This window comes from Oryx dammah, unplaced genomic scaffold (genome assembly GCF_014754425.2).
Source record: "Oryx dammah isolate SB20612 unplaced genomic scaffold, SCBI_Odam_1.1 HiC_scaffold_29, whole genome shotgun sequence".
NCBI classification, from domain to species: Eukaryota; Metazoa; Chordata; class Mammalia; order Artiodactyla; family Bovidae; genus Oryx; species Oryx dammah.
The window spans coordinates 3,335,928-3,353,373 of NW_024070213.1; the positions used below are offsets into that span (position 1 = coordinate 3,335,928).

The window sequence follows — 17,446 nt, forward strand, 5'->3', positions numbered from 1 at the left end:
TGGGGGCCTGGGGTGAGGACTGATCTTTTCCAGTCCTCTGGCCACTGCAGGGTCTTTCAGATTTGCTGACATATCGAATGCAGCACCTTGATGGCCTCATCCTGTAGGGTTTTGAGTAGTTCTGCTGGAATTCCATCACAGCTGCTAGCTTTATTAGCAGCAGGGCTTCCTGAGGCCCATGTGACTTCACTCTCTAGAATGTCTGGCTCTGGGTGATGTTATTAGGCCATGTTATTAGGTGCATACAATTTTAGGACTGTTTTATCTTTCTGGAATATTGACTCTCTTATCACGATGAAAATCCTCTTTATCTTTCATAATTATTTTTGCCTTAGAATCTACTTTGTCTCCTGTTAATATAGCTATGCCAGCTTTTGTTGGTGTTTCTGTGACGTATCTTTTTCTATCTTTCTCCTTTCAACATTTCTGTTTCCTCATATTTCAGGTTCCTTATATTGAGGACACTTAATATAAGAATACTATTTGCACTAATAATATAAGAATACTATTAATATAAGAATACTATTTGCACTAATAGTGTTTTTTTAATATGCTCTGTATTTAATTTGAAGTTAGGTTTGTTACAACACTGTTTTTTTTAGATTTCTAACATGTATTTTTGGAAGTGTAGTTGATTTACAATCTTACAGTATTTAAACATGGTAGCTTGAGTCTTATCTCATGAAACGAGGAGTAATTGCATCCAGAAATAAGTCTCCTGGTACCTGAATGAGTCTCCGTGAAAGCTCTGTGGTTCCCATTACGTTTTCACGGCTGTGTCTGATGGTTCTCTCATCTGGATTCCCATGAGTCTGTCTTAAGACACTGTCCTCTCTCCTCACGTACTTGGTTATTTTTGATTGAATGCTGGACATCACGTTGAAAAGGGAAAGGCAGTTTGAAACTAGGATGGTGGTGTCGTCACCCCCCGTGTTTGCCTCTGGTTGCAGCCCTCACTCCGGGCAGGCTCAGAATTCCACTTCCTCTCCTTCCAGCCGCATGAGCCGAGACAGCTTCGCACAGCTCTCAGCCTCGGCAGTCCCTCCCAGAGCCCTCTGACAGCCGTGCAGCAGGGGGCCGGGCACGTCTCTTCAGACCCCCACCTTCTGCCTGGCTGTGCTTCTGTCACTTGCAGTGACTTGGGTCACTCTGGTGCCTTGGACAGCTGTGCTCTAAGATTTTGCCTCATTTTCCCGGGTGTGCTCAGGAGGCAGGCTGGTCCAAACTGCCCAGTCCTTCACTGGAGAAAGGGAACCATGATCTCAGCATTGCCCCAGCTACGTTTTCTTAGAACATGAACATCTGAGGTCAGTTACCATGCTGACTTCTGTCTTTTCATACATATATTTGAACATGGTGGCCTGAATCTTGTCCCATAAAGTGAAACATTTACATCCAAAAACAAGAGCCCAATAGTCACCAGAACCTGTGATTGTTCCAGATACCTAAGTCCAGTGGGCTTCGTCTTATTTGATCTCTGCCAATATTTGATACTTCTTACCGTAGAAGAGGGACTTCCCTGGTGGCTCAGCTGGTAAAGAAGCCACCTGCAATGCAGGAGACCCTGGTTCCATCCCTGGGTTGGGAAGGTCCGCTGGAGAAGGGAATGGCTCCCCACTCCAGTGTTCTGGCCTGGAGGATGAGGGTCCCAGAGATGGGCACGACTGAGTGACTTTCACTTCACTTCACTTCACTTCACAATAGAAGAAAGCATGTGATCTGGACCGTGTGACAGGCAACAGCAAATTAGACTTTGCCTAATTTTTAAGTTCATCTTTAACTCGGAGCCCCGTGGTGAGCCTGTTTGCATGGCGTTGTTCCTTAAGTGACAGCAATGTGGTTTGTTTCTTGTCGTCACTGCCTCCGTCCCTAGTGGAGCTCTTCCCGTCCTGCAGATCCTGAACAACTACGTCCAGTTCGAGGTGTCCCACGGCGCCTCGGACGTGGTGTCCGTGCAGCTGTCCAGGTCACGCGTGACCGATGGGGAGTGGCACCACCTGTTGATAGAACTGAAGAGTGCCAAGGAGGGCAAAGACATCAAGTACCTGGCGGTCATGACCCTGGACTATGGCAGGGACCAGGTGAGTGGCCTCTGCGCCCTCTTTGGGACGGACCCCCGCCCCGGGCCTGCGGGGACGCAGGGGGACCCCGCCAGGTGCCAGGTACTTGTGGATTTGGAGAAGTGCTTTCTGGGCTCCCCTGAACTCGGTCTGATGTTCCTCCTGCTGCTGGGGTCACAGGAGCCTGCACCTCATCCCTGCCTAGATGGTCAGCTCCTGGCACCAGGAACTGGACTCGGTCCAGCTGTGTGTCCCAGCGTGGCTGCCAGCGGTGGCTGCAGCAGCAGTTTCTGTAGCAAGCTGGCTTGAGCCATAGCTGTTCTGTGCTGTGCCTCTGGGGTACACAGATGGGCCTGGGGGTGGGGCACGCAACCAAGGTGCCGGAGGGGTTGTGGGCCCCCGGAGAGGCACACCTGTCCCAGCTGGGCAGGTGGCATGCCAGGCAGGCGACTCAGAGAATGCTGGATCTGCAGGGTGTGAGCCAGGTGACCGCAGGCATGTCGGGGGATCCCCCCACACACTGGAGGGGCTCCCCTGTGGTTCCTAAGAGCTCTTGGAGTCCAGGCTCTTCCCGCACCTGGCTCTGGGAATGAACAGCTGCCGTGTTCTGAGCTTGGGGATCCGGCCGAGACTTCCTTAGGTTCTTGCCACCACAGACGGGTTTTACGTTTTCTAGTTTATCGAGCTTTCTTACACAGTGGCTCATTGGTGGTGCCCATGACGGAAGTAGGAGGGTGGCCCATTTCCCCCCAGCCATCCACCTTGGCCGGTCTGGGACACGGACACGTGTCCTCCAGCTGGTTCCCACACCTGGCTCGTCTCACGCACGAACAGCCGTGCTCTCCATGGAAATGGCTGTGTGGCCCCCTATGTGAGGTGGGGACGCCCCCATGGCTGTGGGGAGCACCCAGTGTGGCTGGGTTGCAGACTCTGAGCGCACGCTTCCCAGCTGGGTGTCTGCAGGCGGTGGCGCAGCCCCTCTCTTTGCACAGGACACAGTGCAGATCGGGAACCAGCTTCCTGGGCTTCGGATGAGAAGCCTCATCGTGGGGGGCGTGTCTGAAGACAAGGTGTCCGTGCGCCGCGGCTTCCGGGGCTGCATGCAGGTACCCCGCGGGTCCTCCCCAACCCCTGCCCTGGGCCTCCACGGCGGGCTCAGGGGTGGCCGGCACCCCCACTGGTGTCATGATCGTCCTGCTGGTTTTCAGAAAACGAGTCACTTGTCTAATCGCCCACGCAACTTGAACACACCCTGCTTCCCACTTACGGCCCTCCTCCTCCCTCCTCCCCTCGAGCTCTGCACCGCCCTCCCGGCCACCCTCATCATCCACCTGCAGCCCGCCTTCATGTCCCATCCAGAGCCTCCCTCTGGCTGCCTGCAGCAGCCCCCATCCTCACCTGGACAGGCCGCACGCCCGTCCCCTAGACCAGGTGCACTAGCAGCAGCCCGAGGGAGCAGTTTATAACGATGCTCCGCTCGTGTCTGCCTGCCCCCAGCCTCCCACTGCAGGCAACAGTCCTTCGCGCCTGCCCCTGCGCTCTTGCGCCTCCGTGATCTGGTCTCACGGTGCCTTGCATGGCGCCTTGACTCCAGACACGCTCTGCACAGCCCCCCGCTTCTCCCAGGAGCCGCCCTGCCCTCCGTCACCAGCAGCTGTTCTGCTTCCTGCTTCCTCCGTGACCCTCACCATGGAGTTATCAGAACGTGGAATTATTCCGTCTTCATCCCAGATGGCCTGAACCCCGTCCTGGGGTTCACACCTAGGGAGGGGCGGCAGTGCGTGCATCCTGGCCTCACTTTTGCAACAAGGGACCCAAGAGAATCTGGGGTTCTCTCAACCCCTGGCTCCCTTTTGGGGGTTCCTCCAGCCCTGAGGGACTGACTCTGCTCCCCGCTTTCTGAAACGCAGGGAGTGAGAATGGGGGAGACGGCCACCAACATCGCCACGCTGAACATGAACGACGCTCTCAAGGTCAGGGTGAAGGACGGCTGTGAGGTGGACGACCCCTGCTCCTCCGGCCCCTGCCCTGCCCACAGCCGCTGCCACAACACCTGGGACAGCTACGCCTGCGTCTGCGACAGAGGTGGGCGCCCACCGGCCCTGCCTGCGCCCGCCCGGCCGCGGGGTCGACGCCTTCAGTGCTTTCACCCACCGAGGCTCGCGGAGCCGGGCGCTGGCTCCCCAGCACCTCCCTGCGGGCGTGTGGTGCCGGAGCTGTGCTTCGTAACCGAGGAGCGGCTCCTGTGCTGCCTCTTCGCCTGGGGGCAGGGGCACTCCCGCTGTACCCTCGGGTCACACACTGACAGGAGGGGGCGCTAGCGAAGGGCACACTGGAGAATAACGTGTTGGGTGCTCGCCTGGCTGTCGAGGTGCTTGGCTGGTGCCGTCAGCTCCCCAGTCTCCCCGCCCCGGGCAGCCTGGGAGGCCCTCTCCTCCGTGTTTCCAGGTCGGACCCCCTGAGCGTCTGTGCTTCCTGTGATTCCGAGGGCCTCTGCGGCTTTCCTCCACAGAGCAGCTTGGAAAGAGGGTCTCAGGGCGGCCGCAGATCACGAACACAGCCTCACGCAGAGGGTCTCTCCCCACCCCCCGCCTCGCGGAACGCGGACCTGCGGTGTGAGAGGCGGGTCCCGGGTGCGGTAACGCTGGCCTGTCCCCGCAGGGTACTTCGGGAGGAGGTGTGTGGACGCATGTCACGTGAACCCCTGCAGGCACGTGGCGGCCTGCGTGCACAGCCCCGAGTCCCCGCGCGGCTACGTGTGCGAGTGCGGGTCCGGCCACTACGGGCAGTACTGCGAGAACAGGTGAGTGCCGCCCCCGCCGGCGGGCCCGCGCGCTGCCCCTCCCGACCTGCCCTCTCCTCTCTGGTACTGAACCCCAAGTAGGCGTGGTACCTTTTGATCACCTCCGTCTGATTCCCCCTTCATCACCACTCGGTGAGTTTACGATAGCTTCGATAGCTTCGTTACAGCATTTAAAGGCCTCCCCAGGTGGCTCAGCAGTAACGAATCTGCCTGCAAGGCGGGAGACACGGGTGATGTGGGTTCAATCCCTGGGTCGGGAAGATCCCCTGGAGGAGGAAATGGCACCCCACTCCAGTATTCTTACCTGGAGAATGCCATGGACAGAGGAGCCTGGCGGGCTGCAGTCCACGGGATCAGACACGACCAAGCGACTAAACCATGACATGCGGTTCTGGATAACAAGGACATGGTTTTTAATTTGCGTGAAATGAATGAGACTCCAACTGGGCATCTCTCACCAACCCTGCTGAGCTCGTTTCCACCCCACAAATGCACAGCGGAGCTGCCCAGCCTGCCGGGTGATGGTGTGATGGAGTCAGGGAGGCCGAAGGGAGGGGCACCTCCAGGGGGTGTTCTGCGGGGGACGGCAGAGGGCAGAGCCAGCGAGCAGTGATGGGATGAGGCCTGTCTAAGGAGCTCAGAGGGTCAGTCAGTCCCCGCCAGGGCTGGCACCTGCTGTCCCAGGCGGCTTCTGGACTGGGGAGACTCCCAGGCCGAGTGGAGGGCCTGCCTGCAAACTGGGGACAGAGCTCAGCTTTGTGGAGGCCACGGTGGCCCCTCAGAAAAGCCATGGGGGGATCAAGACTGGGTGTCAGAGAGCCTCCTCCTCTCAGGTGGAATGTGGCTCAAGCAGGTGGAAGCCAGAGGCCAGGGCACCGGCGGGGAGGCCGTGTGGCGTCCCTGAGGCCTGGCGTTGCCTGTAGGGCAGGGCTGAGGAGGCAGGGGAAGGGGCAGGATGCCAAGGCTCTGGGCTCCCCACCCTGTCGACTCAGGTCTGTCAGCACCAGACTGGAGCCCCACCCCGTCCCAGTTGTTTGTATTCCCCTAGTGCGTACACAGTCGGTACTTAATAACTGCTGGTTAGGTGAACAGGTGAGAAGGAGGGGTTGACGCTGGTGGGCGGGTGGATGGAAAGCCGTCAGCCGGGGTAGTAAACGTAGGGCAGGGTTTCATTTTGTGGAGCCTGAAGGGCACGCGTGTTGGGTGGCACTGGGTCATGGAAAGCAGCCTGGCATGAGGGTGGCTGGCACCCTCCCCATGGGCCAGGCGTCCTGGCCGGGGGTGCTGGGCAGCGTGAACCTGCTGACGTGGTGCTCTTGGGAGGCTGGGTCAGGGCGTCACCAGTGTCTTCCGGGGGGGAAGCGGAAAGTGGGCAAACCGCTGAAATAGCAGTATGGTAGGTAGACCCCTTCCAGACACGGGCGCCTGAAGGCTGGGCATAGCGCACGAAAGGCTGAGGCCCTCAGTGGAGGCAGCAGGGGGAAGCGGACCACTCAGAGGTGGGGGCGCCCAGATCTAGGCCTCCAGCATCCCTCTGGTGCCACAAAGGGCAGTTGCGCACCTCCCACCCGCTGTCTGATTTCCCAACAGAGTCGACCTCCCGTGCCCCAGAGGCTGGTGGGGGAACCCCGTGTGTGGGCCTTGTCACTGTGCGGTCAGCAAAGGCTTCGACGCCGACTGCGACAAGAGCAGCGGGCAGTGCCAGTGCAAGGTGAGGCCTGCAGACCGTGGGCCCGGGAGGGGGCGAGCACCCGCGCCTGCCTGGGCCCGGGAGGGGGCGAGCACCCGCGCCTGCCTGGGCCCGGGAGGGGGCGAGCACCCGCGCCTGCCTGGGCAAGAGCACGCGGCGAAGGCCTGCACGGCGCCCACCCTGAGCGCCCCAGGCCTGCTGGCTCAGCCCCACTCGGGCTCGTCAGAAGCTGAGCCGTTCCTATGAGTTTGGCTCATCTTCAGCACCAGCCATGGTTCTCCCCAGTGGGCCATTTTTCTGGTCTTTTACCAAACCACCCAACAGTGACCCACATTCAAAATACGAGGGACTTTCCTGGCGGCTCGGGACTTTCCTGGCAGTCCAGTGGTTAAGACTTAGCCTTTCAACGCAGACGGTGTGGGTTCAGTCCCTGGTCGGGGAACTAAGGTCCCACGTGCCTTGTGGTCAGAAAGCCAAAGCATAAAACAGAAGTAATGTTGTAACAAATTCAGTAAAGACTGAAAAATGGCCCACATGAAACACTTTCTAAAAACGTAAATAAATACGCAAAGCGTTGCCCACTCCCCCGCTGCCTTGGATACCTGTCGCCCTCATGCACAGCCTGTGTTCTCAGCCCAAATCACATGGAAACCCGGCCCCCTTGGCCTCCTGGAGCACATCAGTACCTTCAGAATATTGTGTCAATAATCGCCATGAGCTGCCAGTAACTTGAATCTTGAAGGGAAGGTCTGTCCGTAACAGTAGCTGCTCAGAGGGTCGCGCGGTCTGCTGGCCGGGCTTGCTGACCCAGGAAGGGACCCTGCCCTCACGGTGCTCTCTGCAGCCCCTGCGCTGTCTGATGTCTCCATGTCGCTTGGGGTCTGAAGAAGCACAAGGGCCCAGCAGAGCAGGACTACCCAAGCCACACAGTGGTAGATGGGGTCGTAGCCTAGGTGGGGAGAAGGGCAGAGGGAAACAGCGTACTTGGGGAAAACATGCCTAGGTTTTTGTTTTTGTTTTTGTTTTTCATAAAAAAGTTATTGCAAATGCAGAAAGGACTGTGCACGGTGTTAGTGACCTCCGTGTCCCCTCCAGGGGGGCGGCTCACGTGTAGTGCCTCCCCTAGGCCCTGAGGGACGTGAGGTTGGAGCCCCCAGGGGACAGTTCCGTGTCCCTGTCCGACACGGAAGCCTCTGTCACTGTGCCCTGGGCCATGAGTCGCCCAAGTCACCGCCTGTCCCGGTTTCCAGTTGGCGACCCGTGGTCCTTGGGGGACCAAGTGGCCCAGCAAAGGTGCTGTGGCCCGTGAGCCACCCAGCTGGGCATCCGTCCAGGACTTTCCAAACTGAAGCCTGCATTTTTGACCATCACGCTGACCTGCCCGATGACAGATGTTCAGACAGCTTCTAATTTCTTACAGTTTAAAAAAACAAAACACAAAGCTCCATCTGCTGCCCTGGCGCCCTATGCATAGATCGCCACTGAGCCTCTGATCCTCTTTAGGACAGAAGCTGGCCCACACTAAGCACTTGCTGAGATGTAAGAGAGGACGCCCCTGCCCCCCATCCAGTGCGGGGGGGCCCCAGGGGCCATTGGCCTGGAGGCTGTGGGTGGACGGCAGCCGTGAGGCCGGCCAGCCAGGCTAGAACCCTGACGTCACTCAGGACACGTGCTCCGGGGCGGGGCCTCTGCGGCACTGACGTCCAGGCTCTGCTTCTGGCTCCCACAGGAGAATTACTACAGGCCCCCGGGGCAGGACGCCTGCCTGCCCTGTGACTGCTTCCCACACGGCTCCCACAGCCGCGTCTGCGACATGGACAGCGGCCAGTGCAGCTGCAAGCCCGGGGTCATCGGACGCCAGTGCAACCGCTGCGACAACCCTTTCGCCGAGGTCACCGTCCTCGGCTGCGAAGGTCTGCATCTCTCCCGACCCGCTCAGGCCGTGTGGCAGGGACAGGCCACTGTGTGTCTGCCTCTGAGGGGTGTGTGTGTGTGCGCGAGTGCGCACGTGCACTGCACTCTCCTGGGGCGTGGGGGTGCCCGACACCCTCATGGTCCGATTGTGTCTGCTTGGCTTTCTCCGGCTGGCCTTCCAGGCGGCGTGGGTCAGCGCCTGTGTCCCCTCCCCGGTCCGCACACCCGTGGTGGAGGTGCGCGGGTTCTCGGTAGGGCCGAGCTCCCTTCTGGGAGGAACGTGCGGGGGGCACCGCACACCTGTGTGCCAGGCTGAGCACCTCCCTTCTGTCCCCAGTGATCTACAACGGATGCCCCAGAGCATTTGAGGCTGGCATATGGTGGCCACAGACCAAGTTCGGGCAGCCAGCCGCGGTGCCGTGCCCCAAAGGGTCTGTGGGTAAGTACCACGGGGTGTGGCCCCTGGCATCCGTTCCAGGCAGGACGGTCAGTGGTGTGGGGCTCGCAGGAGGGCTGGCCAAGGCATCGGCGCTCACTGGATGTTCCCTGTTGAAAGAGTTCCTTTAGCCAAAGTGCCGGGGGAATAAGAACTTTCTCGTCAGTTGTAAACAGCAAAACCTGGAAAGAGCAACCAGAAAAGGTGAAGAGCACAGTGGCGGGAGGGCTGGGGTTCTCTTGTTAAGATGGAGGTGGTGTCTGCACCCACACCTCGAAGGGCCTGGAAGGTCCAGGGAGATGAGGCAAAAAGCGTTAGCCCCGCGTGGGATCCAGGCGGGCCTGCAGTGCACGTGGACACAGTGGGCGCTCCAGAGACCACCCAGCCGATTTATCTTTTCACGGACTTGCTCAGCTGCCCACCCAGAGCGACTGAGGGAAGAGCTGTGTTGGCTTCGTGGCTGCAGCACCCACAGGCCCTGGGCCAGCCAGGGGTTGGTTCACAAGTCAGCTTTTAGGCTCAACGGGTCCTTCCCTGCTCCCTAGGAAACGCGGTCCGGCACTGTAGCGGGGAGAAGGGCTGGCTGCCCCCGGAGCTCTTTAACTGCACCACCGTCTCCTTCATGGACCTCAAAGCCATGGTAGGCTGCGCCCAGGGGATGCGCGGGAGGGCACTGGGCGTCCAGGCCCCCAGGATCGCGTGGGCCTAGGCCGGCCGAGGCCCAGGGCTGCACGTCTGTTGGGCCCCCTGGGCGGGCATCTCCGCCTCCCTTTCCAGACCCCGGCCTGCGTCTGGGTCTGCAGACTCGAGGCCCCCGGGTTTGGGCCCCCTGCCCACAGCTCCCCACACCCTGCCCTGTCCCTCGTCCACCTGGGCTCTTTCTCCAGGTGCTTTTGAGCCTGACACACCCTCCTTTTGTGTGCCGCGGCCATCTGGGGGTCTGGGGGTTTTTTAAGTTCTTTCCTGAGAAGGGGGTTTCCACTGGAAAGCGACAGGCCCTGCGTCCTGGGAAGGGCCCAGGGCCGATGTGGCGCTTGCTCCCCGACTCAGAACGAGAAGCTGAGCCGGAACGAAACATGGATGGACGGGGAGCGGTCCCTGCGGCTGGCCCGGGCGCTGCGCAACGCCACACAGCACACGGCCGCACTCTTTGGCAACGACGTGCGGACGGCCTACCAGCTGCTGGGCCGGGTCCTGCTGCACGAGAGCAGCCAGCAGGGCTTCGAGCTGGCGGCCACGCGGGATGCTGACTTCCACGAGGTAGGAGGGTGGCAGGTGCGGGGGCCCCCACCCCCACACATCCCGGGGTCCAGGTGGGGCTGTGACCGGCCAGCGTGTCCAGTGTCCTCGGGACAAGACCCCACTTTCCCGATGTGAGCTCAGGCCTGTTCAGTGACTGAAAAGGGGACTCCTGAGGGTTAGGAGCATCGCGGCAAAGGAGCAGGCCTGACGGGGAAGAGCGTGATGCCACATGCACACCAGCGTTCGGGGTGGTTTACCTGAGTCAGCCCACTGCTTGCCACACTCATCCTCTGTGGAGCCCACTATTGCCCGGCTTTACAGTTAAGGAATCTGAGGCCCAGGGGGCCCAGGGCACGCAGCCTGTAAGAGGTGGGCTCCAGGGTCTCCCGGCCCCTGAGGTCCCGATCTCGGGTGGCCTGGCGTCTCCTGCCCTAGAGACAGCCCTGCGTTGTGTTTAATGATTGACCCCTACGTCATCGTCACGGCCAACATGGGTGAGGCCGCGGCCCGGCGCGGGTGGGGAACCCCCAGGGCCCACCGCAGAGAATAACCAGTGAGGAGACGCGTTCACCTAGCTTATAAACTGCTCTTGTTTTGGGGGCTGGCTGGCATTGCCTCGTGTTTCCGCTTTACTCCTAAGGCCTCCCGGTCCACGCAGAGCCCCCAGGGACCGTCTCCAACCATGCAGAGCCCCCAGGGAACCTTCCTATCCTTGCTGACCACCCCCCAACCCTGGGAACCTCCATGCAGAGTCCTCAGGGCCTTGGAGGGTACTGTCACCTGCATTTCAATCCAGGCCTGAGGGTTTGGGCCAAGGGAGTTTTGTTCCCATTTCCGATTGTTTGCAAACAGAAGTTTCTCATCCTGCTTTCAGCCTGGGTTGTGGACCCCGAATCCCAGTGACACCCCGTGTCCTCACCACGCTGCCCCCCATTCATCTGCAGTGTTCAGGGAGGGGTCGTCACCTGAACCGGAGTGCACCGGGCGTCCTGGGCTGCCTCCTTGTGGGCTCAGCAGTGGCCGGGGTCCCCACACCTGGCTCTCCTGGTGGGTTGGGGGTTGCCGACGTGACCAGGGGGCGTCTCTGCCTGCCTCTCCCCTTTGCATCTCGGGGGGAAGCCCAGTAGGGTCTCCCCGACCATGGAGGTTACACCCCAGCGCCTGTCCCCATCTCTGACCGTCTGGGCCCAGCCTGGTCCTGAAGGCTCCCCAGAGCCCAGGCCCCGTCTTGTCAGTCAGGTTCCTGCGGGCTGGCCGCACGTGAGCTGAGTGCCGTCTGTCCGTCCGAGCAGGATGTCGTCGGGGCAGGCAGCGCCCTCCTGGCCCCGGCCACCAGGGCCGCCTGGGAGCAGATCCAGCGTAGCGAGCCTGGCACCGCGCAGCTGCTGCGGCGCTTCGAGGCCTATTTCAGCAACGTGGCCCGGAACCTGCGGAGGACGTACCTGCGGCCCTTCGTCATCGTCACGGCCAACATGGGTGAGGCCGCGGCCCAGCGTGGGTGGGGGACCCCCAGGGCCCATCTGCAGTGCCGCCCCCCCTTGGCCACATGTTGGGGAAGGGTCGATGCAGGGAGGATCTTGGTGGTCCGCAGGCCTTCCAGACCTGCGGGTGGGGCTGCCCAGGGAGGCGGGCTCGAGGGTCTGGCCATAGGTCCAGCCTCCAGGCTCAGACAGAGGCGCAGACCCCGGAGGGGCAGAGACAGGCCGCTGGTACTGGGCACAGGGGAATGTCCATACCCACAGCGCCAGGCCAGGGGCTGAGCCGTCCACACAGCGGACCAAGTCGCCCCGGGGACCCAGGACGCGCTATTCTGGGCTCGGGGCTTAAACAGTCGGCTTCCTTCCTGGGGGAGAGGCCCTGATGTAGGGCCAGCCCCACCTGCCCAGACAGGCAGACACTGGAGGGGGCCGTCCGGCATGTGGGGCTTCTGGTCTCCCTCCTGTGTTTATTACGCTCCCCCATGGGGCCTCAGGCAGCACCCCGCACTGCTCCTTCCCTGGGAGTCGCCCCTTAATTTCCAGGATCATCTGTCTCCAGAGGGCTGAGCCTTTAACCCAGAGCTGGCGTGGACCCTCGGGCTCACGGGGAGGGGACTCACTGCTGACCGGATGCTCACGCTGAGCTCACCTGAGCCCGGGACGCTGGGGTGGAGGAGGGCGTGGGACAGTGTCGTCACTGGGGCAGGAGGGAAGGGTGAGTGCCCGGGGTCCCTGCCTCCGTCTGTGGAGAGGGTCTGGCAGAGCCGGCCTGCAGACTCCAGGGGCAGACAGGACGCGGGCACCCGAGGGGCGCCTGGTGCAGCCACTGTGCCCCACCCAGCCCCTTCGAGAAGCTGGTCCCGGCCAAGCCTCTGCCCGCACGCCCTCCAGCGTCCACCCTGATGCTCTGGGGTTGGGACCCTCCCCCTGCCCTGGACCTAGAGTGTCCTCCTGGGTGCTCCTTGTGCTGGGCCAGCCGTCCACCTTCCCAGCCCTTGGGGCCAGCGCCCTTGCCTCCCGCGTTCCAGGGCTCCCGCTGCCCCTGACCCTGACTGCTGGGGTGGGAGCACCCCCCTTTGCTGTGCAGTGACTTGAGGGTAACCTTCACAGAGGGGGTGTTGAATCAAACAGCTCAGCAGCATGACCTGGGGGGTTCTCCCTGGAGCCTGCAGGGGTGACCGTCGGCAGGGACACGGCTGCAGGGAAATGACCTTCCGGGGGTGGGTGAGGGGCGCCCCTCCTGAAGCTCCCCAGGTCCCCAGGTCAGGCCCGGCTGTCTGACTCAGCCGGAAGTGGGCGTCAGTTCTGTTCAAAGGGGATGGTGACCAGGGACAGCCCTTCTGGGTCATTCAGAAGCATCAGGGGTCCAGGAGGGCTCTCCGCAGGGGACGGGGGGCAGGGGCCGTATGTGATGGGGCTCCCTGTCCCCCCAGTTCTTGCCGTCGACGTCTTTGACAAGCTGAACTTCACGGGAGCCCGCGTGCCGCGGCTTGAGCACCTCCGGGGCGAGGTACCCAGAGACCTGGAGTCGTCGGTCTACTTCTCAGAGGACTTCTTCAAACCAGCCGAGAAAAGAGGTAAGGCTGATGAGACGTGGGGGCTCCCCTGGGGACTGGCAGGTGGGGGAAGACGGGGGCAGCTCAGCCTGCCGTGGCCCCCGCCCTCTGCCCTGCACCCTGTAGCCGGGCATTTGCCGGCCCGAAGGGAAAGGCAGCCACGGGGGTGCCTTACAGAAACTGGCTGGTTTATAACGTGGTGGTGCAGTGAACACCCACACTGTGTGTGAGCTAGTCTTCCTTGTGCAATGAGAAGCTGCCTCTCCACGGATGGGAAACTTTAGACTCTTCCCCGGCCGCCCAAAACCCAAGCAGAGCAGTCCTCCAGTCCTAAGTTAGGACTCGTGCCACGCTGCTTAAACACGGCAAATTTTCTTTAAGTATGTTTCACAGATCTGCTCCAGCTGCTGAAACCGTCTCTCCCAAATAGGGACTTGTTGATACAATGGACAGTTTAAAATTTGAAACCTTTTTAGTCAATTTGTTTTGTCAGTTATATGCGTATTATTCAGACATCTTAAAAACTTTTAAAGTTTTACACTGATGTAGGATATTGTTATTCTTGTCCAACTCTTTGCGACCCCATGGACTGCAACACACCAGGCTGCCCTGTCCTTCACCATCTCCCAGAGCTTGCTCAAACTCATGTCCATTGATTCAGTGATGCCATCCAACCATCTCATCCTCTGTTGTCCCCTTCTTCCCCTGCCCTCAGTCTTTCCCAGCATCAGGGTCTTTTCCAGTGAGTTGGCTCTTCCCGTCAGGTGGCCAGACTATTGGAGCTTCAGCTTCAGCAACAGTTTCCAATGAATATGCAGAATTGATTTCTTTTAGGATGAACTGGTTGGATCTCTCTCAAGAGTCGTCTCCAGCACCACAGTTCAGAAGCATCAATTCTTTGGCGCTCAGCCTTGTTTATGGTCCTACTCTCACAGATATTTGCTGTTAATTTTTTAATGTGCTAATTTATCAATTAAACTTTGTATGTATGCATAGGAAAAAATATAGGGTTCAGTACTAAAACCTAAGACTAAATATTTACAAAAGTAGGATCATGGCATCCAGTCCCATTAGTTCATGGCAAACAGAGGGGAAAAGGTGGAAGCAGTGACAGATTTCCTCTTCTTGTCTCTAAAATCACTGTGGACGGTAACTGCAGCCATGAAATCAGAAGACGATTGCTTCTTGGCAGGAAAGCAATGACAAACCTAGACAATGTGTTGAAAAGCAGAGCCGTTACTCTGCCGACAAAGGTCCATATAGTCAAGGCTATGATCTTCCCAGTGGTCACGTACGGTTGTGGGAGCTGGACAATAAAGAAGGCAGAATGCCAAAGAATTGATGCCTTCGAATTGTGGTGTTGGAGAAGACTCCTGAAAGTCCCTTGGACTGTAAGGAGATCAAACCAGTCAATCTTAAGGGAGATCAACCCTGAATATTCACCAGAAGGACTGATGTTGAAGCTGAAACTCCAGTATTTTGGTCACCTGATGTGAACAGCTGACTCATTGGAAAACTCCCTGATGCTGGGAAAGACTGAGGGCAGAAGCAGAAGAGGGCATCAGAGGATGAGATGGCTGGACAGCATCACTGATCCAAAGAACATGAATTTGGGCAAACTCTAGGAACGGTGAGGGACAGGGAGGCCTGGTGTGCTGCAGTCCAGGGGGTCTCAAAGAGCTGGACACGACTGGGTGACTGAACAACATCAACTCTTTATGGCTCCAGGCATCCACAGAGGGCCCTGAAGCGCAGCCCCTGCAGCTAAGGTGGGGTGGACACCTGTGTGTGTGTGTCTGCATATGCTTTAGTGTCTTGACCTAAACTCGGGCTCTTTCTCTGTGAGGGCATCCGTGTTTCTGCCTCTGATCTGGCCCCTGGGTCGCCCTCTCTTGGGGCCGGTGGCATCGGGAGTGGACACACATGAGGCCATTTGCTTTAGGAAACCCCGTGGGAGAAGCTTCTGGTGCCTGGCCCCCTGTTCTCCTTGGGAAGCCTTGGCTGATGCCCCAGCCCCCTGCACGTGGCCTTTAGTCAGTATGGTATTTACTTAAGTTGCCAGAATGTCAGTTGACCAGCATAGTCACCCCGTAGTAGACCCGCCGATTCCCTTATCGATAGGATCCCACCTGGGGCCTCTGCAGCCTCTCCCCACCTCTTCCCCAAACACCTGACTTGCCACATGGACAGGACGCTGACTGGGGCCCTAAGCTCCCTCAGCCCGAGGGTGAGGCCCTCGTGGGTGGGCTTCCCGGGTGCAGCCCGGCCCCCTGGCCCCCAGTGTCCTCCCAGCTGCTCAGGTGTCCCTCCTGGAAGACCCACTTCTCCCCCTCATTGCCTGCAGGGTAACCACATGGGCCCTGGGGGGCTTCAAGCCTCTGTCCACTCTCACCCCCGCGCCCCCAGCGTCACCGAGCCCACGTCCCCCTTCCTCAGACACTGACCTTCCCGGCCCACTGACCCCACAGTGTCGGCCAGCCTGCCTCACTGAGCAGCCTGAGGGTGGCTAGCCAGGGTTGGTGACCAGCCAGAGTGTGGCTAGCCATGCTGTTAACTGGCCTGAGGATGGCTAACCAGGATTGTTAACTGGCCTGAGGGTGGCTAGCCAGGGTTGTTAACCATCCTGAGGGTGGCTAAACCAGGGTTGTTAACTGGCCTGAGGATGGCTAACCAGGATTGTTAACCAGCCTGAGGGTGGCTAGCCATACTGTTAACAGGCCTGACTTTGGCTTGTCAGGGTTGTTAACCAGCCTGAGGGTGGCTAGCCAGGGTTGGTAACCAGTCTGAGTGTGGCTAGCCAGGGTTGGTAACCAGCCTGAAGGTGGCTAGTCAGGGTTGTTAACCATCCTGAGGGTGGCTAGTCAGGGTTGGTAACCAGCCTGAGGGGGGCTAGTCAGGGTTGGTAACCAGCCTGAGGGGGACTAGCCAGGGTTGGTAACCAGCCTGAATGTGGCTAGCCAGGGTTGTTAACTAGGCTGAGTGTGGCTAACCAGGGTTGCTAACCAGGCTGAGTATGGTCAACTGGAGCTGTTAGCCAGCTGCTGACCGGCGTGGCCCTGAGCAGGGTCAAGAGGATGTGGAAAGTGGGTGGCTGCCTCGGGGCGTCAGTGGCTGAGCAGAGGGGAGTCTGCTGAAATTGGCCGGCCCCCCGCCTGCGGCACCCCCATCATGGCAGCAGAGGGAAGACCCTCTCCCACCACCCACCTCCCTGGAGCCCATGCTCTGGGTGGTGTATGCTGGGTAGAGATGCCTCCCAAGGTGACTTCTGGACGAGGCCTAGCGGGCACCCTGTGGGTTGTTGGAAACGTGGGTGAGTGTGGCCGTGAGCCTCCCGCAAGGGTGGCGGGGAGCTACTTCCGGTGCGTCCTAGGGGTCTCTGGGGCCCCACGTGAGTGAGATCGACAGCGTCCCACTGGATTCTCAGGAGCCTCGTGTCCTCGGGTTCACCCGCTGTGGCCCGTGCGGATGGACCACGTTCTGCCAGCCCGTCATCCATGCAGGGACACCTGGGCTGCCCCACCTCATGGCTGCTGTGACTCATGGGGCTGTGAGCGCAGTGTGTAAGCCTCGGTTGAGCTCTTGCTCCCGGCTCTTCAGGGGCACACCCAGAAGTGGGGCTGCAGGGTCCTGGGCGGTCCTGTGTTCGCGCTTCTGAGGCGCTGCCTAGGGTTTTCCACAGAGCCTCCATGGATTTCACCGGCTCGAGGAGAAAGCGGTCTGGTGGGATCACAGGTGTCTGGGCCCCATCCTCACTCTGTGCTTCTGTTGCAGAGGGCCCCACAGCGAGGCCAGCTGGTCGCAAGACCACCCCCCAGACGGCGCACCTGCGGCCCAGTGCCGAGACAGAGGCCCCGTCCAGGAGGCGGAAGAGACACCCCGAGGAGCCTGGGCAGTTCGCCGTCGCCCTGGTCCTCATCTACCGGACCCTGGGGCAGCTGCTGCCAGAGCACTATGATCCAGATCGCCGCAGCCTCAGGTAAGGCTGACTCCAGGATGTGGGGTGGGGGGATTTCCAGAAGGTTCCAAGGCGCCTGTAAGTCAGAATCTCAACCACCGGAACATCTGTACAAGGGCACTGCACAGTGACCCCGGCTCCAGGCCAGAGACCGCTGCCCCGCAATCTGCCTCGGCAGGCGTTCTGAGTGTGCCCCCGGCTCGGCCGTGCCACTCCTGCTTGGAGCGTCTGTCCCCTCGCCCCGGCCTGCCACCAGCTGCCAGCAACCCCTGTCCCCTCGCCCCGGCCTGCCACCAGCTGCCAGCGACCCCT

General features: G+C 60.0%; 1 protein-coding gene across 1 annotated transcript in view; it reads left to right on the forward strand.

The window, feature by feature from the left end:
- CELSR1 (cadherin EGF LAG seven-pass G-type receptor 1) overlaps positions 1-17,446 on the forward strand; it is a 152,124-nt gene that overhangs the window by 113,206 nt on the left and 21,472 nt on the right. The window contains exons 10-21 of the mRNA XM_040233359.1: positions 1,896-2,081; positions 3,053-3,166; positions 3,971-4,145; positions 4,722-4,863; positions 6,454-6,574; positions 8,283-8,466; positions 8,805-8,906; positions 9,449-9,543; positions 9,954-10,163; positions 11,438-11,621; positions 13,057-13,200; positions 16,951-17,155. Coding sequence (XP_040089293.1) covers positions 1,896-2,081; positions 3,053-3,166; positions 3,971-4,145; positions 4,722-4,863; positions 6,454-6,574; positions 8,283-8,466; positions 8,805-8,906; positions 9,449-9,543; positions 9,954-10,163; positions 11,438-11,621; positions 13,057-13,200; positions 16,951-17,155 — 1,862 coding nt within the window. The remainder of the gene's footprint in view (positions 1-1,895; positions 2,082-3,052; positions 3,167-3,970; positions 4,146-4,721; positions 4,864-6,453; positions 6,575-8,282; positions 8,467-8,804; positions 8,907-9,448; positions 9,544-9,953; positions 10,164-11,437; positions 11,622-13,056; positions 13,201-16,950; positions 17,156-17,446) is intronic.